General features: G+C 37.1%; 2 protein-coding genes across 3 annotated transcripts in view; one reads left to right on the top strand and one right to left on the bottom strand.

Moving 5' to 3' along the window:
* The window catches only part of LOC113041073 (uncharacterized), a 43,173-nt gene extending 41,972 nt beyond the window's left edge, over nt 1–1,201 (bottom strand). The window contains exon 1 of the mRNA XM_026199370.1: nt 941–1,201. The gene's annotated coding sequence lies outside the window, so the exon portion shown is untranslated. The remainder of the gene's footprint in view (nt 1–940) is intronic.
* A 5,639-nt stretch (nt 1,202–6,840) lies between these two features.
* Nucleotides 6,841–25,443, top strand: part of nkain4 (sodium/potassium transporting ATPase interacting 4) — a 59,935-nt gene continuing 41,332 nt past the window's right edge. The window contains exon 1 of one of the 2 annotated variants that reach the window (XM_026199369.1): nt 6,841–7,113. In XM_026199369.1, coding sequence (XP_026055154.1) covers nt 7,060–7,113 — 54 coding nt within the window. In that variant the 5' untranslated portion in view covers nt 6,841–7,059. The remainder of the gene's footprint in view (nt 7,114–25,443) is intronic. The other variant, XM_026199368.1, reaches the window with a different exon arrangement.

Raw genomic sequence — 25,443 nt, 5'->3', positions numbered from 1 at the left:
CTCCCAAACTGCAGACATGATGAAAGGTGCTTTTTTTAATCACAGGTGCAAAGAAATAAATGACACACTGGATTAATATTAACCACATTAAATAATATCCCCTACACAAACAGTACTTTGGTGCAGTAATGCCATCAGATATTATTACATATTATTAGTACTGTTATTACTGTACATATCAAGATATGAGAAGATGTATCCAAAAATACATAACTTGCAAAAAAATACAATGGTTTTTGTGTATTCTCGGATGTACTGTGGATACTATTATTTATAATGAAATAAGTATAAATATTTCCAAGTATTACAATCACTGTACCACGGTACTGCCACAGTACTTTTTGTAAGAGAGGGTAGCAAATGGCACATATTCAAAATACCATGGTAAATGAACATAAAACCATGGTGTTATGTCTAAATAACAGGGTTTCCATCCCAAACACATGGAAGCACCATGCAGCATATCACAAATGATGGTATTGATAGGCTACTTGCACCAGAAATGGCTTGATAGTCCTAAAAACAAACTGCTTGTACCATGGTTCTCACTTTAAACCATCTCCCCCTTATTAATTGACTCTCTGCACTGTTTCTTTCTCTACACCTCTCCTCTCAAGAAAATCCCGAATCAATAAGAACATCAGTATGAGCTCAGAATGATCTCCAGTCTTCTGAAAAAGATCTCAGCGCAGCCCTAACCGTGTTTTAGACTGACTCGGGCTACTATTGTCTGCCAGACGTCTAGAGTCTGAAACCACACTGCATATTTAGGCTATACAGAACCATAGTTATATAAGTGACACAGCTACTAAGAGTCTCATAAAGTTCTGTTCAACAACCCACCGAGCCGAGCACGTAAACGCCTCCGAATGCCAGACAGAACAGCTCAAAGTTGAACATTTGCTGGCATGGTCAGTGAGGGAGGATGAAGCGCGCTTACCGTGCGCTGTCTCACAGAGCCGGAGAGAGAGATGCGGCGCGCAGCATCCCTGCCATCCTCCGTCAGAAGACTTGTAGTGTGACAAACCGCGGCTCGTCAGCTCTCCTCCGGCGCACACCGCTGCAGGCTCAGGCTGGGCATCACGGCTGGTCTCGTGCTCTCAGTTCATCTGCTGCGGAGCGCGCGCACCGACGCCTACTCTGATCGAGTTTCGAGAGCGCAGAGGCTTTCTCTAGCCATGTAAGGACCATGTGATGAGACTCATCCCTCCGTCTGCGCGAGCCCGATCAGCGCCACCCAATGGGAAAACGATGCTATTCATCATTAACGCGATTGGGCCGTGCATTGGAACATTTCTGAAAGATTTAAGATTTACATTTATTGCTGTTAGATATTGGGTGGTGCGGGGCTAGTTGTCACAAAATGGTTTGGCGTTGAAAGTCTAATTACACAAATGTGTTTTACATGGTTCTGTGATGTTGGTTTCTAATACCTAGTTCAAAACAAAACTTAAATCTTTAAATAATTTAAACATGAATCGCAGTATTACTTTTTTTTCTCAAGTTATAGCCTATAAAAATATTAAATAAGCAAATAAACAACCATTCAGACAAAAGTTGACTAATAATTTAACCTAAAGATTGAACTGCACACTTCGGAATGTTTCATAAATGTCGAGTGGTCACACGTTTATAATAGGCTATCATAGCATTCATTAGGCTATTAACAATATCTGTGGGCTAAAAAAGAAAGAAAAAAGAAAGAAAAAGCTATCAAATGTTTGATATTTTGTAAAAACCCACGTTTAATTCATTTCTAAATGGTTTGCACTGTGACATTTATAGCCTTTACATCAAGATCATGGCCCGGTCTCCTTAGTTTAGATTAAAAATTAATTTTAATAGTCTACTTATAACTTCATGTTCTAAGCATTGATGACTTGGGCTTTTCTAAGAAATAACTGGAGTCATAAGGACGATTTTATACAACAGTTTAATAAACTAGAAGTTACTTTTGAGGGACTTCGATTTTAGATTGAAATATTACCTGTTAAAGGGGTCATATGATGCGATTTCAATTTTTCCTTTCTCTTTAGAGTGTTACAAGCTCTTGGTGCATAAAAAAGATCTGTAAAGTTGCAAAGACTAAAGTCTCAAATCCAAAGAGATATTCTTTATCAAAGTTGAGACTCGTCCACGCCCCCCTAAAACGCTTCGTTCTAACACGCCCCCACATCTCTACGTCATGATGTGGGAAGATTTGCATAGGACAGGGGATCATAATATATTTAGGGGCGTAACATTTCTGTCACACGCTTGAGGTATTCGGCCAATCACAACGCACTGGATAGCTGACCAATCAGAGCACACTTCACTTTTCAGACTGATGAACCTTGTAAAAAACAAGGCGTTTCCGAAGGTGGGGCATAGAGGAGAAACAATAATGTACAGTATGTGTATTTCTTAATCAATCGGGTTGAACAAACTATTAAATGATTCGTTCAGAGTCGCCACCTACTGGTGAACCTGCAAAAAGACTTGCTTCAAAAAACATTGACCCCACTAATAATACACAGTTTGAGAGCTCAGATAGGACACTGAACACTGCACATATATATCTCATACCTTATTCTGGCTCTGGTTGTTATTCCTCTTTACATTATTGCATAGTTCACATTGTATTAAGTATTCTATATCTCTTTAACACTGTATATTTCATAGGAAATAATTTCATTTCTTATCAATTATCTCTCTTACTCTTACCATATGGATTTTAGTTCTTCACTTGCATGTCTCAGTGTCTGCTTGTGCTATGCCTGAAACTACATGGCACCTCTGGGATTAATAAAGTTGTTTTATACTGTATTGCCTCCACCGGAATACAACCCTTTCTTGTAATGTGCACTGTAGAAATCAATAGTTTTAATCAAATAATAGCTGCATGCCACACTTTACATAAGTGTTCATGCTCCAATGTAATTACAGCATTAATCAGTACACGTAAGTGGGTAAGACTAATGAACAACGTGCTTACTTTATGAAGCAGCTTATAACTACAAATTGTTATCGCTATTGTGATATATTGAATTTAGTGTAAATAACATGGTAACTCTAATGTAAAGTGTTGCCTAAATAGCTCTAAAATATGTATTATTTATTTTATTTGTATTTCTTTATGATCTTATTTTATTATCTTTGGATTCTCTTTTTAGTTAAATTAATAAAAAAAACTTTTTTATATTAATTTTAGTAAATTTAGTAAATACAGTGGTGATTTATACAGTATTTGGGCAACATCCAGTAAAACAGACATTATCACTGTATAATGTATCACAGATCTTTTATGACTGTCGGACTTCACCAAAACTTTAAAATATAAATATATAAAAATAAATGAACGAATGAATGAATTCCTTATCAAATTTGCAAGTCATTGTAAATATTTGTTTTACATTATTACATTAAAATGAATGGTATCACTTTACCTAAAGCCTTTATATATAATGCAATATAATGTTTTAATGCATTAATTATGCATTAAATATGATCTCATGAATAATTGTAACTACAGTTATAATACATTATAGTTGCCCATTCTCTATATTCGTTGTTACACCTTTAAAAAAGGTATAGTAATGCATTTAAACACATGAAAAACAAACCTATAATATTATAATGCATTTTAATTTAGGTTACAATTATTTATGAAAAGAATAAATGCATTATATTGTACATTATGAAAACATTTGTACTGCATTATGCATAAAAACTTTAAGTAAAGTGTTACCAAATTAATATTAAAAGAGTAATGTTCGTTAAAGAAAACAAACTGAAAAAGAACAACAAATAAACTTATAAATAAACATCAATAATAGTGATTACAAACAAACTAATAAATAAATGAATAAAGCACAAATGGCTCCCCAACTTTTGCAAGCAATGGTTAATATTAAAAGATAATCGTTGTACATTAAAATCAAATATTTACAAAGGAATTTGTAAGAAACTAAAACAAAGCAAAAATGTTATTAACTAAATAAAAACAACATCTTAACAAACAAAGAAACAGGCATTTAAAATAAACAAATAAAGTGTACAAATATCTCATCTAATTTTGCAAAACATTTTGAATTTCTTTAAATCATATATTTACCAAAGAATATTCTTCAGTGAAAACATATTAAAACAATTTAAAACAAACAAATAATAGTGTACAGATGTCTTATTACATTTTGCAAGTCATTATTTATATTCTTTAACAATCTTGAACATTTAAATGTAACATGTACAAGAGAATAATGTTTTCAATAAAAACATTAAACTTATAAAACTGAAATAAAAGATGATAGCAAACAAACAAAGTGCACAAATGTCTCATAAAATTTTGCAAACCAGAATTACTAACAAATCTTCATACAAATTACATTTTTGCAAAAGAATAATGTTCTTCAAAAAAACAGTACTTGCAGTTCTCTCATCTAAAAATATCACCAAAAACTATTTATAGCGGTTTGTGTTTGAGCATGTGTGTGTGTGTGTGTGTGTGTGTGTGACAGGGAGGAGGGAAGCTTTTAAGAGAGGAAGCAGAAGTGATGTAATGAGAAGTGAAGTGTTCCATGGCAATGCATGCTTAAACTGTAAAAGATTCATCACTCTTCTTCATGTTCAGAGAGGAAAGAGCAGAGCAGCACGGGGGAGGAACCGCTTTTCTATAATGGATCAGCACATGAGCCACAGCTGTCATGGATAGAAGACAAGGGTTAGCAAAGAACAAGTGATATTATCAACTTTAACTTCAGCATTAATGTGGGTGTTATTAACAGAGGTTTGGCAATGGAAGCCCTTGTTTATCATGTCAATAAATATGGGTCTGAATATGAAGGGTGAAAGAGCAATATAGCTTTAGGCAGTTGAACTTATCAGTAAGTCAATGCAGTGTCTCTCTGAAAAGACTGAACATTTACAATAGTTATGTATTGATAAAAGAGTTATGCTTGTTATTGTGTATATTGCTCTATAGTCATCCTTTGTATGTATATAACTGCAACAGGAAATTTGACCAGTCAAATCAGCAAAGAATAAATCCTTCATTAGGCTCTGCACTGACTGCATTGCTTCATTTATTTGCATTGTAACTCATTATCATACAGTAGATTTAAGTGTCAACCAAAAAAACAACAACAGTATATTACAGTAAAAATAGTGAGGAAAATATTATGCTAACAAGTTACTGTGGTGAAAAATGATAACTGTGCTTGTGACAAATTGTCAAAAGTGACAAGTTAGGATATAGTTGTGATTTGCGACCAGCAGATGGCGCCTTGGACTTGACAATAGACTTCAACGAGGCGAACATCCTAGAGTGCACACCTCATAATAACTATAATAACTGTAGATACAGACTGCATTTGCTGTCCAACATTCGTGATGATGAAATATCTCAACCAATGCCATTTATAACTCCGCACACGATACAAAAAAAATATCAGTGTAATAAATACTGTAGTTACTGCAGTCCTTGTTGATGCAAACTGTGGGAGCCTGCCAGTCACTATCACTGTCAGATGAATGAATAAACAATAAAAAAATAATAAAGATCACATAAAATATATCTTCTCATAATAATCAAAACATGTTCTGTAACCCCCTGCTTAAGCCTAATGTCAAGGGGGACCACTTGACTTTACTCATCTTTTTTATCTGAATTGCCTGGGAAACCATCTGAGACCAGCATACCATCTTGGGCTGGTTTACCTTTTTGTTTGTTTTTATAGCAGGGCTGTGGGCTCTAGATATGACTTCTATGCTTGTTATAATACATATGCTTTTATGGCTGATCACGAAGGCTGGTTTTAGATGGGGTTTTGGGGACTTCAGCTTCTTAACAAAGAAGACCATCTTAAACCATTTTTTTAACCTGGGAGCCCATCATAAACCATTTCAGACCAGCACACTACCTGATGCTGGTTTACATGTTTGTTTGTTTTAAATAGCAGGGATGTGTTCTCTAGATATATAAGTGTTTCAGAGGGGTTTGGTGCACTTTCATCTTCTTAGCTTAGAAAACCACCTTAAACCAGATAAAACCAGCACACCATTTTAGGCTGGTTTATGTTATTTCCCCCTCATCAGGGATATGGTTTCTATATATTAATTCTATGCTTGTTTACTGGTTTTATGTGGTCTCCAGGGCTGATCACGACAATCACGGTTGATCTTAATAAAGAAGACCATCTCAAACCAGATAAAACCAGCAAACAACTGTAGGCTGGTTTAGGTTTTTCCCCCCTCAGCAGGGATGCAGTTTCTAGATATGACTCTATGCTTGTTGGCTAGTTTTATGTGGTCTACAGGGCTGATCAAGACAATCACAGCCGATCTTAATAAAGAAGACCATCTCAAACCAGATAAAACTGGTTTTGGCTGGTTTAGGTTTTAGGTTGGTTTAGTTTTTTTTTTTTCTCTTTCTCATTAGGGATGTTGTCTGTAGATATGGTTTCTGTGCTTGTTTGCTAGTCTGAGGTGCTCTCCCAGCTTGCTGGATTTAGAGGGGTCTGGGCACTTTCCGTTTGTTGGCCAAAAAAAGAACCAGCTGACTGGCCAGACTGTGAGCCCAGAATAAACCAGACCATCAGCCCTAGCTTGGTTTAAGTTGTTATTTTCATGAATGCTGTGGTTCTTGGGTATTTTTTCAGCTTTTTTCTTGGGTTCGAATCAGCACACACACACACACACACACACACACACACACACACACACACACAAGCACACACACACCGTGGTTTATTCACACAGCCTGTGTCCGTGTGTGTGAAACCAAGCCACTGTGATTTACATACACCCCCTCTGCCTGCGACCCCCGCCCCTTACCCCGTCTCCCCCTCGTTCTTCTTCCTCTCCCTCTTTCTTCGCACTTCACTTCACTCACACCCGAGTGTCACACACTCCTCGCGCGACAGTAGTGATCTGCGTTTGTTTCACTGAGCGCCGCTGGAAACAATGGGAGCGGAGCCGCTTTGTGTTGTGTCGGACAGAGACTGACGCGCTTCTCTGTGTTTGTTGAGGACTTTCTGCTGATAGTCTCATATATTCAGGATCTCGTTATCAAGCTTTAACACAATGGGCTGCTGCAGCGGACGGTGCACCCTTATATTTCTGTGCACGTTTCAGTTGGTGAGTTTGTTTTCTGATAAATGTGCATTTCACACCGACCAATATGACTGCTCAACATATGTGAGCTGGTTGATTTATAGCCTAATATGTTGCCTTTTGGTTTGTTGCTTTTTGTTTATGTTGCTGGATACATGCATGAGTACATTGTTTAAACATTGTGTGTGCCTGAACTCTTTTATCTTGATCTGAGTTAAGGTCGAACATGTGTTTAAGTGGTTGGCCCCTCCATAAAACAACCCAGAGCTGGAAAAGACTCTCACGGGCAGTTTAATGCTTTTGCTTTTGGACTGCTTAAGTCAACACAGATGAACATTTCTCATACTGTTACACTGATTTTTCACTGAGATAGAACAGAATACAGGGCTAAAAACAACTTTGTGTTGTTTTTCTTTAATCAGGTTTTCTGTTTCTCACGACAGTGACAACACAGTGTCAAAAGTGTTGTAATAAATATTATATTAATATAGAACATTTTCACATTTAAAATCTGACCATTTGTTGACTTGTCACCACAATAAGACAAGAAAATTAGCCCAAAGTATTGCCAATAAAACCATATTTTCCACATTAAAAATGAATTAATTTTGCCATTTTGTTTTTCTGGTGTGTTGCTAGTTAAATTGTCTAAAACCATTTGTTTACGATTTGGGTCATGATGTCATTTTGTGACATCAGAATATTTGCACTACTACTTAAGTCGGCATGAAAAGAAAATTCACCCAATTTATTTTCAATATGCATCTTATAGGTCTAATGAATGCTTACATTTTTTTTTTTGACCTCATACTTTTTAGTCAAACTATAAAAACTTTTAGTGAAACGACCTATGTTGGATTTCTCCATTCATCTATTCCACGTAAACGTCCTTACAATCGACTGCAGGCTGACATTCCAATCAACGGATTAAAACAAGTGTATGATCGTCTGTTTCACTCATATGGTCATCATTATACTGAAGAAAAGATCTGCCACTTCTACAGTTTCATAGATAATTAGTATACTATTAAAAAACCTCCAAAGCATACAGACCTTTGCAGCCCGGAACTCATAACAGCTCATAACAGCTGAAAAACATAAAGAAGACCTTCATAATGAAGTTTCCATAAATATCTGACTGTGCTGACACTGTTTGCATGCTTATTAAACACTAGTTTAGTATGTAAAAGTGCATAGCGAGGACCCTGTAGACCCCACAGCATGGCATTAAATTGATCTGTTTACACTCTGGATAGAGTTGGCAGGAGTCATTAGTTAGATCTACCCATGTTCCTGTCAAAGAGAGAGATGTTCGTCTCTCCAAGAAGCTATTATACTGTAATTGTCACTTAATCTTTATTGCAGCTTGCTTTGGTTCATCGGATACTCCATCCTAGCTTAAGTGTTCGTAGAAGTTGTTTGTCAGTGAAATGTTATATTGGCAGTGGGTTGCTGGTGTCCTCATTTCCATGTGGAAAGTCTTGCAGCTGCTTTTTGCATTGTTTCAGTCAGCCCCCCCCCCCCCATCCACCAATCCCAGTCTCAACAACTGAACTGATCCCACGGCAATGTAAACATGCGTTGAACGCCCACACCGCTAAACAGCTGCTGGAGACTGATTGCACGTTATTCAAATTTGACACCGTAGCCGCGTCTTTTATTTCTGGTACCTGTGACAGTGCTTGTGTAATGCTGTCCATTCCTCCCACAATCCTCTCTGACAGGGGCATTAAAACACGCTGACACCTGCTGCCCTCTAAAGACAGAGGTGTAACACACTTCGGCCCACATGCATGTTTGCACGTCGGCTCCTGTCAGACCTCCGGCCCTCCCTGAGCTAGACAGGGTCCGTCTTCCTTTCATTTCAGGCACCTCAGGGAAACATTCCTGCGCTTTGATGAAGTCCTGCTCTCTGTCTTGCTATGAGATCTTATTATCTTGATGTCATAGAGTTTGCCCAACGAGTCTGCAGTTACTGCTGTTCTCATGCGTGCTGTTCTCAGTGGAAAGATGTCACAAAACTCTCTTAAGCTGACTGGAAATATTGATAATTTATTGGATGGCTGGTGGATTGATGCTAGTATTTATTAGTAGTGCTTGAGACAAACGTAGTACTCATACTTAGAGATTTGAAGAAACCCTTAAACTAAACTAATTCGTTCCTCGCCGTGGCTTGTTGAGGAGATTGGTGATATTACTTTCAAGTGGTCAGATAATTTTCACAAGATTATAAAACAGATGAAAAATGTCATAGATTTTCACTGGAGGAAGCACATGAGTTTTATTCTGGAGACATGTTGGTGTTGGTGCTATATTGGCTATTGGACAATATTAGAGCTTTTTTAATTAAAATCGATATTATAATAATGAATTGATGCCACCTAATTTTCCAGCTTAAAGTTAACCTTTAAAACCACAATCATTTAAATGCGATATTTATCAAATCTCAAAATTAATAGAAATAATTTTTTTTTAAGCTTATTAAATTAATTTGTGGGATTTAAAGTGACTGACTTTCTAATTTTTAGTGTTTTATTTGAAATTTAATTACAGAAAATAAAGAAAAAGTGTCAAAGTTTGAACAATTTTAATATATTTTGTAAATGAATGATACTAATCTTATTGTGGACAATTTATCGATGTATACTTTTTTTTTTAAATTACTATTACAATTGATTTATTTTTATTTATTATATTTTATTCATTTTTTGCCCATGTAATTTTGTATAAAAGTGGAAGCTCAGTCTTTATTGAAGCAACATTCTCCTCTCTGATGATGCGTGCTAGACTTTCAATCATTGAATCAGTTTTGCGATAGTCTATGGATAGTCAAGGAAGAGCTGTCGCTACTTCCTTTTCTTTTTCATTTCTGTCCTTTAATATTGGTGCATCCCTAACCAAAATATTATACTCGAGAGGCCAATAAACTATGCAGAAAACCTTAGCAGCCACCAAGCAATGTCCTAGCATCACGGCAGAATAGTTTGCATGTCCAGGCTTACTTTGTGTTGAATGGCTCATTATTTCTCAATTCCACACACTGGAGATGATGCTGTTGATCCAGTGTCATTCGTGAGAGCTGTACACACCTGTTTCTGCCGGATAAGACAAGGAGAGGAGCATGGGAAACACAGGTAGACACACACATGGAAACCGTCTTGAACTTGACCCTCTGTAGCTGTTGAGGAACATCTGGTTTGGTTCCTCCTCCTCCATATCTCTGCTCTAGCAGTAATAGACGAGGAGTTTGTTTAAAAGCACATGAAACTGTCAGCAGCTGGTTTAAAGTCTCCCTGGTGGTGAGTTCATCTGGCATTTTCCTACAGACATTCTCCACATAGACATGGAAATCACTGTGTGTTTGGAAAGTTTACTGTAATTCTGAGATGTTGCAGGGATTCACGGTTAACCTGGGAGGAATTTAATCTGTAACCAGGCAAAGGCATTTAAAAATGATTTGTTTTTTGTTAACAAGCTGCTTGATTTTTTTTTTTTACTTTGATCTTTGACTTACCACCAAAGAATGAAACTCTTGTTCTAAACCAGTGTGAGTCACTTTCTTCTGTTGGACACAAAAGGAGGAAGAGGGTTGCACTTGTGGTGTGTTGACTAGAGAAAAAAGACACACATACTGGTGTGTGTTTGACAACCCCTGAATAGAGAGAGTGACTGATGGACTGTGGGTAATAAATGGCTGTGGCTTTGACCTCTATATGTCAGAGAGGCTTGTGGAGAGATACGGTAATGAGGTCAGGAGGAGGATACTCTCTGACTTCTGACTCGTAAACACACACACACACACACACACACGTCAAATCCAGGCCTGAATGTCTGTGATCCCTTTACATATAGATTAAAAAAACTTACATTGATGGCATTATTTGTCCAAACACTGTTTACATTGATAAACTTACACTTGTTGTCTATGGGGTATGGCATTATGGAGGGGTTTAAACCACAAACATAGACTTTTGTTGTTAACCCTTATGTTCTTCCAAATTATCTTTAGTGGTGGCACTATTATAGGTAGGTAACATCTGATAACTGTATTGTATTTTCATAGTAATTGTTTTTAGATGTATCTTTCTATTTTGAGTTTCTTTTTGATAAGCATGCATCAGTGCTGGGGGAAATGCATTATTAGTAACGCAAGTTATGTAATCAGATTACTTTTTAAAGTAACACATTATTTTTTCAATTTACTAGAAGCATCACTTTTTCAAATATGTAACACAAGTTACTTCAGCCTGAAGCTTATTCATTTCATTGAAAGGACTTTTACAGCTGCCAAAAAATAAATACAATTATATATATTGTTGTTGTTAATAAAGAAGAAAGAAAAAAAAGCAAGCCCAGCCCAGATTACGAAAAGTAACATAATGCCGTAAGTCACTTGTTTTTATGGAGTAACGCAAAATTAATTTTAAAAGTAGCTTTTCCCAACACTGGCTTGCATTTATCATGCAACAGTTGTATATTTTACTTGTTTACATGGTCATGATAGAAGTTGAAAGACTATAACTTTGCACAGATCAGCACATATAATGTTTTAAGTCGTGTCCAGATCAACCACTGTACATTTATGTACATAATAATGTACTTTTTTTTATATTTGAGTACTTTGAAAGTCAGTAGCCCATTTGAAACTGAAATATTACATTTTGCTAACAATAAAATCCTGTCGTAACTGCTGCACAATGAGTTTGGGATTGTCTTTGCTGAAAAGGCTCCATAAGTTGTATCCTGATTCCTGCATGGCCTGGGAATCAAAGGACGCATTTCAAGACCCGGTTTGAAGGAGCCTTTGAAATGGGAAAGTCTTTGATGCACGTTTGTTTTACATTTGGTCTTTGGATTTTGAAGCCTTTGAAAGATGCAGCCTCTGAATTGGGACACATATAAAAACAAACTGTCTCGTTGGCCTGATATGTCATGCTCTTAGGAGTCATGTGGGTTTCACCATCGGTGTTGTGTGTTGTGTCGCCCCTTGGAAATAGTGCACAAAATATTTAGAAGTATTTAATATTTACATGTAAGTATTTCAGTACGGTGTTCCATCGGAATATCACTTGGTTCTAGAATTTTTCTTGTTTAGAAAATGGAACAATTTCTTAGTTCTTAAACCTGCTTATGGTTATTCTGTTAAAACAATGTGTATCTAGTCAGGAGCCTTGCCTTATAGCTTTACTATACAAGTGCATTGCTGTAAATGCTATTTGCTTGGTTTTACAAACTGACAGACGAGATGAAATGATTTTCTGAGGTAATCGACAGCATGTCACTGATTCTGTCACATGAGCTTAACTCATATTGAACCCACACTGAAATCTACACACATGCTTAATAGAGGTCCAGTCAGCATGCAGAAGTAAAGTTGACATGTCATGTGTTTTTACTCTTAGCTCCCCACTGAGAGCCAGATTATCTAAACAAACAGCACTCCCAGTGGAAAGAAGAAGTCACAGAAACATGCACCAGTTGACTCCGCAAAGTCAAAGACCCTCACGGGAGGGCAGGAAAAACGTTAGGACTGGGTAATTTGTGGTTTAATTTGCTCACGAGGTGTCATTAGGAGGCTACAGGGGTTCACTGGTTATGTTGATGGAACCTTTTGCCCTCCTGTAAAGGTTAATTTGCCCCTGTTGGCTATTTCATGACAGCTATGGGAGACAGAAACACCCGACGGTTTTACGAGACCTGGCGGCAGCCTCTATCTCCCAGACAAATGAAGACAGGGATGTGCGGCGCTGTTTATCAGCTGATTTGCATATGATTCAGCCCAACACCCAATGTGCATCCCCCAGCCAGACAAGCAGATGAATATTTATAAAACAAAGGACGCCACCACTTCTTTTCTCTTTCACTCACAAACAGTCTGTGTACTCTGCATTAACAACTTTTCATTAATGCACTCAGGCTGTTATTAAGGTTAATTAGTTGAATGAATCAGAAAAGAAAAGTCAGTGGAATCAATCAGAAAAGTGGGGACATCCCATAGGCGTAATGGTTTTTATACTGTAGAAACTGTATATTCTATCGCCCTTCACCAACCCTACACCTAACCCTAACCCTCACAGGAAACTTTGTGCATTTTTACTTTCTCAAAAAAACTAATTCTGTAAGGTTTATAAGCGTTTTGACAAATGGGGACATGGGTTATGTCCTCATTAGTCACCCTCTCCTTGTAATACCTGTGTCATACCCATGTCATTATACAGAGTTGTGTCCTGATATTTCACAAAAACAAGATCACACACACACGCACACACACACAAGCACATTCCCACCTAATGCTTCTGCTTCACTCAGGAAGGCCTGCATTCTGCATGAACATATTCTACATGCCCAATACCTAAACTTAACAACTGCCTTATTAACTATTCATAAGCAGTAATTAGGAGTTTACTGATGCAAAAGCCATAGTTAGTAGATAGTTATTTGTGGGAACTGGACCTTAAAATAGAACGTGACCTTAGACTGGTTATTAGATCTGTTGACTGAAATGAACAATATTTATACATAAATACAGTGATGTTCAGCCATTGAACTGAATTGAACCTATTGAATCTCCTACATGAGAACTGCCTGCTAAAACCCCAGGAATGCTCTAGGATATGCTTACAGTGTATATGACATGAATTGCGTCATTAGCATAGTACACACATGCAGTATTTACGCAGCCTGATTTTTTAAAATGATTTTACCTTTTACATAAGTTGGTCCACAAAATGGAAACACAGGTCTGTGTCATTGTTTCGCAGTTGAAACTGAAGAGACGGAACGACAACAGCAACTAAGTACTGGAGACGCTAGTTTAAACAAATATGAAAACATTTTATGTTGATAAATTCTCAACAGATAAAGCGCAGACACTAGACAAAGAAGTATATGTCTAGATGTTTCCAGTGTGCATGTGTCGAGTGCCTGTTCAAATAGTGGATTTCGAAAGGCTATGATTTTATTTGTACACATACGGCAAGCATTCGTGTCAAAACTGAAGAAAACTTTTGGCTTAAGGGAACATCCTTAAGTTTGTAGGTACTGAGTTGAAACATTGAATCACATAATAGTTCATATATAACTGAATGGAAGTGGAAGCAAATGGAAATTTTGGAAGAGTTAGATGTTATGTTTTTCTCATTTCCCAGAAATTCTCAATGATGGATTTTAATTTCCATATCTGTGCTTATTCATGTACAGTCAACACTGTGTCAGTGCATATGAATCACTGCTTTATCAACATCCCACCAGCGAGCAAACAACCAGCTGATGCCCTCGAACCTCCATTTACATTTACTGGCATCCTGATCACCCATGGTGAGCTTCAGTGTTGAGTTACAGATGAAATGTTTTGTGCAGCACCTTAAGCTGGAGAAGAAGTGCTCTGTTTCTCTCTCTCATTCCTGAAGTCCCATCAGACTGTGGCAAACTGATTGTGTCAAGCCTCTGACTGTGAACATTGGCCAGTTGACAAACAAGAGTGCTGTCTGGGAGAACATTGACATTGATTATAATGCCAACAAACAGCATCTTCAGGACAAGAGTGGGCTAAATGGAATAAATGCACCTAGAATAAAACACTGAAGTATAAACGAAAGGCCAGTCACATGTGCAGCTGCTGATATCAGCGATACAAAGCATTTATTTAGAATAGATGACTCAGGTTAACTTTGACTGCTTTGTGAATAAAGCATTGTGGCTAAGCTAGCACGCTTAGCTAAGTTGTGCATTTGGTTTTTTGGACCATTACTCAGCCGTGACAACGGATTTAGACCACCTGTGTGCTGAGTCCACAACAAGATGTTCCTGAATAGGGTCAATTGATGCCTTGAGTATGAATATTGACCGCGCTCTGAAATACTGAAGCCCCTGTATTGAGTGCAACAGCAGGCCAGTCATTCACCCAGATGCTGATCAATAGCTCTGAGGGGAAAGGTGACTGATCATATGATACTCTACAGAAGTGAAGGAGACAGAGAAAACGAGCTCTTGAGGGAAAGTTACAACTATTTCACAATTTCGGACAATACATTGTGCTAGATGTGTTTGTGTCTAGCAAATACTAGTCAGGCAATTAGCTTAACAGTGTTAGCCACAAAAACAAGTTTAATCTGTCAATCATGACTATCAGTGATATGACTTTAAAGAACCCCAAAAAGAAATTTTTTTCTATTTAAAATATTCTTTGTTTTACTTCTTAATTCTTTTGTAAACCTATTATGCCTCTTTTTACAATATGTAATATAAGTCTCAGGTGTAGCCAGAATGTGTCTGTGAGGGTTATACCCCACATATCATTTATTACATCATTTTGAAAGTGCCTATTTTGCATGAAAATACAAACACACTGTTTTATTGCATGTCTCTTTATATGCAAATAAACTGCTGCTTCCCATCCCTTTTCCAGAACACAGCTATATTTAGAGCTTGTAACTGCTAAAAAAACATCTGTTTGGTTTTGATTATCATGTCTATCGTGCCCAAATAATGCATTTTAAAGCTATATAATTTTAACGTCTGATTTACGTTTGTCTGAATGCACACATCTGAAGCACACGTATAGAAATCGACTGCAAAAGGCATGTGAGTACTAAACTAAGTTCTCTTTCGCACACACAAGTTTATGTCAGAAACATGCATAAGTAATAAAAACGCAGTTGGTTATGTTTGTGAAGGTAAACATCTAGGAAAGAAATTGCATGTTTATATTAAATCTGTGTATTAAATGAAAGCAGCATAATATACCCATACTGCTGTCTATGCTATTAATATGCCTCAAGCAATAGAATAAAAGCAGAAAGGCACTCACTGCTTCTGAACTGAATAACTTATGTAGCTGTAATAAGAAAACAGTTCTTACTTGAATGGTGCTTTTAAACGCTCTAGCATGAAGATAAACATGGCAGATTGTGTGCGGTCCACGCTCAGTTAGATTACAGCAGTGTCAGTCAACAGTCGTGGGTGGGGCTGGTAAATTGTGATGTCACATTTTACAGCTTCTGTGATTGGTTAGCTGTGAGACACTACTTATGATTCATGGGGATTAAAAAATACCATAGCGTGGTTGTATACACATGCTGCCAACACACATTTATGTCCAAACAACATGCAAAAGTGAGTTTTGCATAATAGGTGCCCTTTAAGTTTTATTGGTCAAACAACTATTTATTGAATTCATATAATTTTGTATGCATAACAGTTTTAACATAATAGTACCCTTTGAAATGTTTAATCTGTGTTTTATGATCGTGCGTGAAACATGCATTAAAAATGATTTAATCTTTAAAAATGTGATCCAGTGGAACTGTAGCAGTTTATTTTATTTCCGCTAAACAAATTGTTGCACGGTTCAGGTTTACCATTTAAAAATGTTGATATTGTGCGATTCCGTAAATAATGTTGTAATAGTTGTAATACAATTTATCAATAATATTGAGAGTTACTTTCTACTGTATAAAAGGAATATTTCATAATTTCTTCAAGTAAATACAAGTTTTTATTTTGGCTTGTGATAGAAAAGACCTTTGAGTTTCTGTGTGTTTCCATTAAATTGTAAAATGCTGCTGAAGTGACTCTCAGAGCCGTTTATTGGTTCATGTCCTCATACAGATTAAAATGCAGACTTCATATTTTATAGCCAAGTTTGTTCCTTGTGAAATGTAGTAACTGTTCAGACATCAGTTTACAATTTCAATGTACCGATGTTCAATGGCTGAAGAGAACAAAACCCTACAGGCTTTGATATGCCCCACCCAAACTTCCTGTTTGAAGAGGAAATGCCTCAGATGGGTTTTAAAAGTGTAGAAAGTTCTTCAGAATAGAGATATTGGGAGACAGAGTTTTGAGTGGTTATGCTAGAATACGTACTCCCAAAAATGAAAAAAAATGTAAGGGAGATTCCCTAGTCACCATTGTCTCAGCACATGCTCCTCCCTTTATCTGAATCTGTCTCTAATTGTCTCTTTGACCTCCTCCCCCTCCTTGAGCATGTGTGAATTATTGATTGTAGAGTGTGATTTATGGTATGTGCCGGGGGGCTTAGAGAGGAACAGGGGGTGGAGTGTGCTGACTTTCCGTTCCTCCTCGTCTCACCTTCACTGTTGAAAGACCAATTATAAAAATGAATACAGAGATCAGAGTGCTCTCTCTCTCTCCATAGAAGCACCTTTATGAGCTGTCCAGTGGAATGGTTCCCATAGCAACCCCCAAAATTATGCAGCAGGAATCAAGCTATTGTGAAGGATATGGCTTTAATATGCAAAACGAGGAGGAGGGGCACGCAACTAAGTGAAGTGATGATGATAAATATGAACATTCAGATCAGTGCAGATTTAGCCCTCTGAATTGTTAAACTGCTGAAAAAAAAAAAAAAAATGATCTGCTGCTTGTTAAATAGTTCTAGAAATTAAATTTCAATGTGTGCAGTTAGACAAAGGGACTATATAACTTTAGTTAATCAGTATTACAGTGTTTTTGGTAACTTAGCATTGTTAAAACTGCACAGGCAACATGTCTCGAAAGAAACTGGATGAGGAGCGTAAAAATAGATTAAAGTGCATTTACATGACACAGTTTTAATCTTAAAACCTGACTTAAACTTTATGCGTTTAGTCCATTCGTTTACACAACATTTTGGTCGACTGAAAACACAAAATGTTGGAAAATTTCGACATGCACTTTTTCGAAAACAATACCGTTATCATCTCTGTGTGAACTACGAAAAATCGTATTTGTGAAAGCTGTGACACATACAAATTATGTGTTCAGTGTATAGTTATGTGCCAGATGCTTCGTGTATTTTACAATTGACACTGCCAACAACTGGCCTGGCATTCAAATACATGGTTTTTAGTTGTTTTCGTGGATCTATGTGAATGGGGATCGTTTTCATAATTTTGTCGGCTGTACACGAAAATTTTCAAAAATGCAAAGGAAAAAAATATGTTTTTAGTACATTTAATGTGTTTTTGAGAAAAATACTCAGAGCTTTGTCTGAAGCATTTAGTAGCAAATAAACAAGCTCATTTTCAGATCTATGCACACCATGTAAGCCAGTCAGAATCCACGTGAATTTAAAGAGCTAAAGCATTAAAAGACTGCAGTGTGCTTCTAATAAACATACTATTTTTGTCACTTGCTGTAGACAACAATATAGTTATGTTTTTTTGGTGTGAATAGACCTTTGAATGTCAGATTGTCTGTTTCTGTATAAATGCACTGGTCTTATCTGCAATGTGGACCAGACCTTATGCTGATAGTCAAAGGTCTGGTTATGTGAAACTAAACAGCCTGTAGACATCTCCAGGCCTCCAGATGCACATCCATTATCATTTCAGCTCGTTCAGTTCTTCATTGATTTCCTGCTGACCCTGAGATCACTGAACTGTGTAAATCCTCAGTGAGCTGGGGCTTGAAAGGGAGAGAGCATGTTTGTATATGCAATGCACATCGTGGATAGATGGCTTTACTAACAGCATTAAACAAGCCCCCACTATGTTACTGTTACTGGATGTATGTGTTAGTCTTTTATATGCAAAACTCCTTAGTGCAGAGATGTTGTAGTATGTCATTAATGTTCACTGGATCAGAGTTCACAGGTCTGATCACAGTTTACTGGCTGAAAGCTGCTGACCTGTGTTGAACAAGCTGTAATCGCACATTGTGTGATGGTCTAATTAATGGCTTTATCAACCGGACAGCTGACTGTGTTTGGAGCAGTTAATTACTGCAAATAATGATGAATTATGATGGATTTTACAATGATGAATGCCACCGAGACTTAATTACAACACACTTTGATGAAAAACATCCTGGCAGCTGTTGCAGTTTTGCTGTGGCTTGGAGAAAAATCGAACTGTAGCATTTAGCTTCAAAGGGAATGTATTACAATAGTTTTTTCCAGTGTTATTATGGTCTGTAAAATAAAACATAATTTTGTCCTTTTTCTTTGCATTTGAAGTAATTCCCACGGATCTAGTTCAGAACAGCAATATTAGTGTTTAAAATGAAAGTACTCACTGTTCAGATGCTTTCAGGCTTTTGGAAGACATCTAATTGTCATGTGTGTCAGTTGTCGTTTGTTAAAGGGATAGTTCATGCAAAAATTAAATTCTGTAATTTAATCACATTCAAGTTGTTTCAATCCTGCTTGGGGGGGGGGGTGTGAAATGCTATTTCATGCATACTGAGTTTTTTACACTGTTAAAGAGTTTGATTCCCATGCTAAACATGGACAAAGTTTCAAAAATTAAGTTGTATGTTTGAAGGAGTATTTTTGTTCCAAAAATACTCCTTCCGGTTTGTCACAAGTTTCGGAAAGTTTTTTTCGAGTATGGCTCTGTGTGACGTTAGATGGAGCGGAATTTCCTTATATGGGTCCTAAGGGCACGTCTGCCGGAAGAGCGCGCGCTCCCGTATAGCAGAGCAGAGACATTCACTGATCAGAGCGAGAGCGTCGCGAAAAGTCACAAAAGGAGTGTGTTTTTGGTTGCCAGGGCAAGACAACCCTGCACAGATTACCAAAAAAAACAGCATTAAGGGACCAGTGGATGGAGTTTATTTTTACAGAGCATCAACGGAGTTGTGCAAGTGTTTTTGTTTGTTCCCTGCATTTCGAAGATGCTTGTTTTACAAACAAGGCCCAGTTTGATGCCGGATTTGCGTATCGTTTATTTCTTAAGGATGATGCAATCCCAACGAAAAAGGGTCACTATCGTGTGTTGGAACCGCAGGCGGTGAGTAAAACTGCTTCAAATATCTCTGCCTCCTTGTTAGTGCGTCCCCTCCCATGCCAGAGACCCGGGTTCGAGCCCCGCTCGGAGCGAGTCGTCGTTGCTGATGCTGCTCTCGTTCAGTTTCAGCCTCTGGATCTGATTCTGGATCATAAATATACGCAGAATCTAACTGTTAGCCATGGTTTATTTTGGATGATGTTTTTTTTTTCATGGTAATGTCACAGCTTCCAGACGCTCTCAACCGCAAAAGCCTACTGGCGCTCGTGATCCTTTAGCTCCGCCCACACGTCACGCCTCCAGCCGGTTGTGTTTTTCCAGGAAAAATCGGTACAGACTATCTTTCTCTTATGAATATAATAAAACTAAAGACTTTTTGGAGTTATGAAGGATACAGTACTACTCTATAGGTAAGTTTCTAATTAAGTTTCTTAATTTCGTATCTGTTGAACACAAAAGAATATGGGTAACCAAACATGCAAGTCAACTTACTGTTCGCTGGAGCTTGATTGACGGACGATCTGACCAATCAGAACCCAGATATTTGGATTGTTTGAGATAAAATACACTAACCTGCCACCGGCTACCAAGAGTAGCCACTCAAGTTGGACACTTTCTGCTCCTGTTAGTGACACTGAAATGAAGTTAAATAAATGCAATATTTGTCAAATTTTTTTTTTTAGAAATAAATAAACGTTTGACATCAACAATTTAAATACCAATAAAGTGTGGGTATATATGCTTTTGTCAGTGTTTTTTTTTTTTACTGTTACAAAGCTTTACTGTTATAAAAACAGATTTGTGAGCATTATTGGAATTTAACTGTTAGAATAAACACCAACACGCATCGTGCTTGTCATCACAGAATCTAACCAATGAGAATAAAGTGTGTTGTAATCAAGGCTTTCGCAGCCAATTTTGATCAACTGTAGCGCATGACCTCGGCAGCTGGTCTCGTTTTACTCTCGCGGTACTTTGATGGCACATGTGATCATAAGGCAGCTGCTGCGATGATAAAAGTCAGACAAATTTTCTAACCATAATGCATTGCTTTTGTCAAGTTGCAGCAGATCTTTGCTGCGCGCATGAAGTCAAACAAGCCTATAATGTGTCACCGTATCAAAGATAGCAACAGTAAATAAAGGTGTGCAGGTGTTTGGGAATGGTCAATTTGGACAGTTTGGTTAACAACTTTCTTCAAAATATCTTCTTTTGTGTTCAACATAAGAAAGATCCTCATACAGGTTTGGTAAATCTTGACAATGACAAAATTGTTATTTTGGGGGAACTATGCCTTTAAATTGTAACATAATACAGTAAGTGACCAACTGCAGTTCATTAGCTTTAAACATTTTGTTTTAAAACATTCTGTCTGTGTGTTGGCAGATGTAGCAAATTCAATACAGCAATATTTTGTTGCCTGCACATTTCAGGGGACCTTTTCTTTTTTTGTTTTCAAAATTTTGTTTTTTTTTTTTCTTTTGTTTTCTGACACTGGCGCTCTTAATTCCACAAGCTGTGTAAAGCCAGCCAATCAGATTGGAGCTGGTGATTTCATCCAGCTCTTGCTATTTTTATTTGTAATATGCATAAATATGCGGTCTGAGGCAGCCTGAGACTGAGGTAGAAATGACTTAACGGGATATTTCCAGCTAGGGGAAAGTTAAAAAAATTGGAGGGTCATGGAATTGTTCAGATGTTCTGCTTTTATCTCTGTCTGAGTGATGTTTGTACAGCAGGCCTGTTATCAAGGATGGAAAACAGCCACCTCTTTATCAGTAGGAAGAATGGGTCAGAAAAAGAGGGTTAGGCTGATCTCTCTGATGTGGGTCAGGAAGGAGGGAGAGGGGAGTGCATGGATAGATGGATCCGTGACCCGTCATTACCAGAAATCACACCCTCGCTATCGTTCAGAAACACAGAGGGTGGTGTGTGTGTGCATGAATAGCTTTGGAATAGTTTACAACTATACTTTTTAATGCTACTTTCGCAATGAAACACGTGAAAACACAGTAAAAAATATTGTGAATTTAAAGAAAATGTTTGGTTTGAAAATATTTAAAAATGTATTTTATTCCTGTCATATAAAGCTGAATTTTCAGCATCGTTCCTCCAGTCTTCAGTGTCACATGATTCTTCAGAAATCAGTCTAATATTCTGATCTGCTGCTCCAGAAACATTTATTATTACTTATGCTGAAAACAGCTGATTAATTAATTGAACAGTGCTGATTAATAATTTTGTGGAAACCCTCATTTATATGAAATTGAAATCTTTTGTAACATTGTAAATGTCTTTAATGTCACTTTTGTTCATTTCAATTCATCCTTGCTGTATAAAATAAGGTTATATAATAAGATTTTTCTCCCCAGTGTTTACTAAGTAGCTGTGTGGATTTATTAGTGGTGAACAAAAGCTCTTTTGATTATAACTTAGGCTTTAGAGAACTGGAAAACTTCTTTCCTTCTCTTATTGGACTTTATTCCCAGCTTCACCCCCGCTGACACAGCCGTAACATCTTCTCCAAATGATTTGAAGCATTACACACACTCTTTATGGGATTAGCTCCAATTTAAACAGACGATTACCGCAGCGGATCCCAGCCTCGTGGTAATCGATCAGATACAAAAATGGCGCATTACACAAGTTGATTTGTGGGCTAGCTGAAGCTAATCTAGGGGAAATGGCTGGTTTAAGGAGCGGGAGTGAATCTGATATGATGGGGATCGGAATACTTTGCCAGGAACCTCTGCTTCATCTTTCAGCCTCTAAAAGCATTCAGCCATTCCTGCACGTGCTAATGAGTCCCACAAGTCAAGGAGAGAGAGAAAGAGAGTGCGCTCTCCTTCATCATTAGCTGTTTGCATGCGTGAAACACTAAACATGCCATCTCTCCGCTTTGAGATCTGTACCCTCAGCCCCAGCTGACCTGACCACATTTTCTTCCATTAATCTGTTCATACCCCGGGACGACCCCAAAACCCAACCCAGCACTCTTCTCTACAGCCTGGAGAGAAATCAGACTCCAGCACTGAAACTGTTCCAGGACTCCACAAGCACAATCACACCTCCTGCCAAAGTCCTGATTAGCCTAATTCCAGCACTCACCAATAACAGTCTTTCCCAATTTTGGCTTCTCAGACGGTTACTAAAGCGATCAGTCGTCCGGTTGTGTTTCCTCCTGTGTGTCGTTAGAGTTTGATTTCTCTCTCTCTGGCAGGAAATTGGGTTGGGAATGTTACACTTGGATAGTGGTCAATATTCAGTGTTTCTTACTGGAGAGTGAGAGTCTGCGCACTAAAAATCTGTGCTAAATGTGAAATAGTGGAACCTAGTCAACATGAACTGAAAATTGGATTGGAAAGATAGGGTTTTTAATTTCATTTCTTTAAAAAAGTTCCTGGACTTGTTCTGAAAAATGAAACAACTTGCTCCATAACTAACACTTGCTCTTAATTTTTATTTTTGGCTGAAGTCACTAAGGGAATAAAGCAGCGTTGTGGACATCAGTTATCAGGGAAACTTTTTTCTTTCACTTAGAGCTGTGTTACACACATGAAAGGTAATAGGGGCACTTTCACTTATTTTGCTGTTGACTATTTAAATGGAAAAAGAGAAAATCCGAGTGGCCCTAAAAATTAATATACACAAAAAAATGGTGTGATTGTTTATTAAAAAAAAAATACTCAAGAAGCAAATTTACAAATAATTAAAAAATAAATAAATAAAATAAAAACATTTTGAATGTGAAATTAACTTCTTCTTTTTTACGCAAATATTATTTCTATATTTTCGCCTAGACATACTACATCTCAAACTTTTAGCTTGAAAGTCCTAACTTTCCCAGTTGCTGATTCAAATGGGACAGACTTCAGTTTTGTCTGTCAGTTTCACTCTACTCTTCTCCTTTATTCTCTCTCTCCCTCTCTCTGTCATTTGTCACTTGTTTTCAGTGACATCCCACTCGTCTGTTTCCCCATCAATTCATCTTCTTCATTGTATCCTTTCTTCCACTCTCATCTGTACTCATTCTCTCCTCATTCATCACCCTCTCCCTTTCTTTTTTGTCACAATCCACCCCCACCACACTTCTGTGTGTGTGTGTGTGTGTGTGTGTGTGATCCCTCCTGCTCTCTGCTCCACACATTGTCCAATATGTTCGGCTCTGATCAAGCCATCATGGCAGATGTTTAATTGTGTCTGCCAGGACTGTGAAGTTTTATTAATCTTAATAACCTTTTCCCACTATAAAGAACATTTAATTAAAACAATTGATTCCAATAAGGAATCTTTATTTTTATAAGACCTTTATAAGAGTGTAGAACGCTAAATATTTTCAAGAATGTTCATGCTGATTTTTTTCCATACATTAAAAGCAGAAAAGTTTCAAAACGTGTCTAAAAATAGTCCATACAGCTTGTACACTGTATATACCATGTCTTGTGAAATCATACTGAAATCATACTTTTAGGAACAGACTGAAATATAAATCTTACTGTTAGCTGGTAGTTCATAAAGGGGTAGTTCACCCAAAATTGAAAATTGTGTCATTAATTACTCTGCCTCATTTCATTCCAAATCCAAAAGACCTTGTTCATCTATACAAATTTTATGATGCACACAAAAAGTATTCTCATAGCTTCATAACATTAAGGTTGAACAACTGATGTCACGTGGATTTTTTTAACAATATTCTTACTACCTTTGTTGGCCTTGAACATGTCAGTTGTGTTGCTATCTATGCAGGGCCAGAAAGCTCTCGGATTTCATCAAAAATATCTAAATTTAAAATATCTTAACTCAGGATGAACAAATGTCTTACAGGCTTGGAATGCCATGAAAGTGACAGAATTTTCATTTGTGGGGGAACTAACCCTTTAAATCTCATTTACATTTTCACATATTCATATTTGGTACATCATTATCATTGTAACAGATATGCAGGTCAGCGATTCATGGGTTAAATTCTGTTTTGTAAATTCAGACTGTTGGTACTAAATACCAGCCTGGCTGGACTTAAATTACTTTACGATACCCATGCGAGCCTCAAAGGATACCTGAAACCAAATTCCTTAACATACACACACACACACACACAAAAAGAAACCTTTCTTTTTGTTCCTTACTTTTGTAAGTCCTTTATTAAATATGTATTTTATATGTTTGTGTATTGCATAAAATGGTTAATCCTGGGTAAATGGTTAAAGTGCTGACTTATAAGTGGAAATGCTTGATTTCAATCTTATACTTTCTCAAAAAGAAATGTTCTGCAACCCCCACACTCCTTGGTAGCTCGTAAAATTTTACGAGCTCACAGGACCACAGGACAGGAAACCTAATCCTTACAAAAGAATGATAGAATGTACTCAAATGTAGTCTTAATGTGTATAGTATTGTTTTTGCGGTACATTAGAGGTTTCCCATATAAATTGGGAATATCTGCAGTGTTATCATGTGTTAAACAAATCTTTATATGTGTAATTCGATCTAAAAATTAGATCTTTGGTCATATATATATTATGTCTAGTCTTGTTCTAATCGTCATGCTTTGACAGACCCATTTATCTAGAGCAAAGTAATGAAAAATGTATTTAATCTGGAATAATGAACTTGCTTTAATATT

The sequence above is a fragment of the Carassius auratus genome, chromosome 23, assembly GCF_003368295.1.
Source record: "Carassius auratus strain Wakin chromosome 23, ASM336829v1, whole genome shotgun sequence".
NCBI lineage: Eukaryota > Metazoa > Chordata > Actinopteri > Cypriniformes > Cyprinidae > Carassius > Carassius auratus.
Note: the sequence above shows the minus strand (reverse complement) of the source record. Positions and strands in the feature narration are given on the sequence as shown.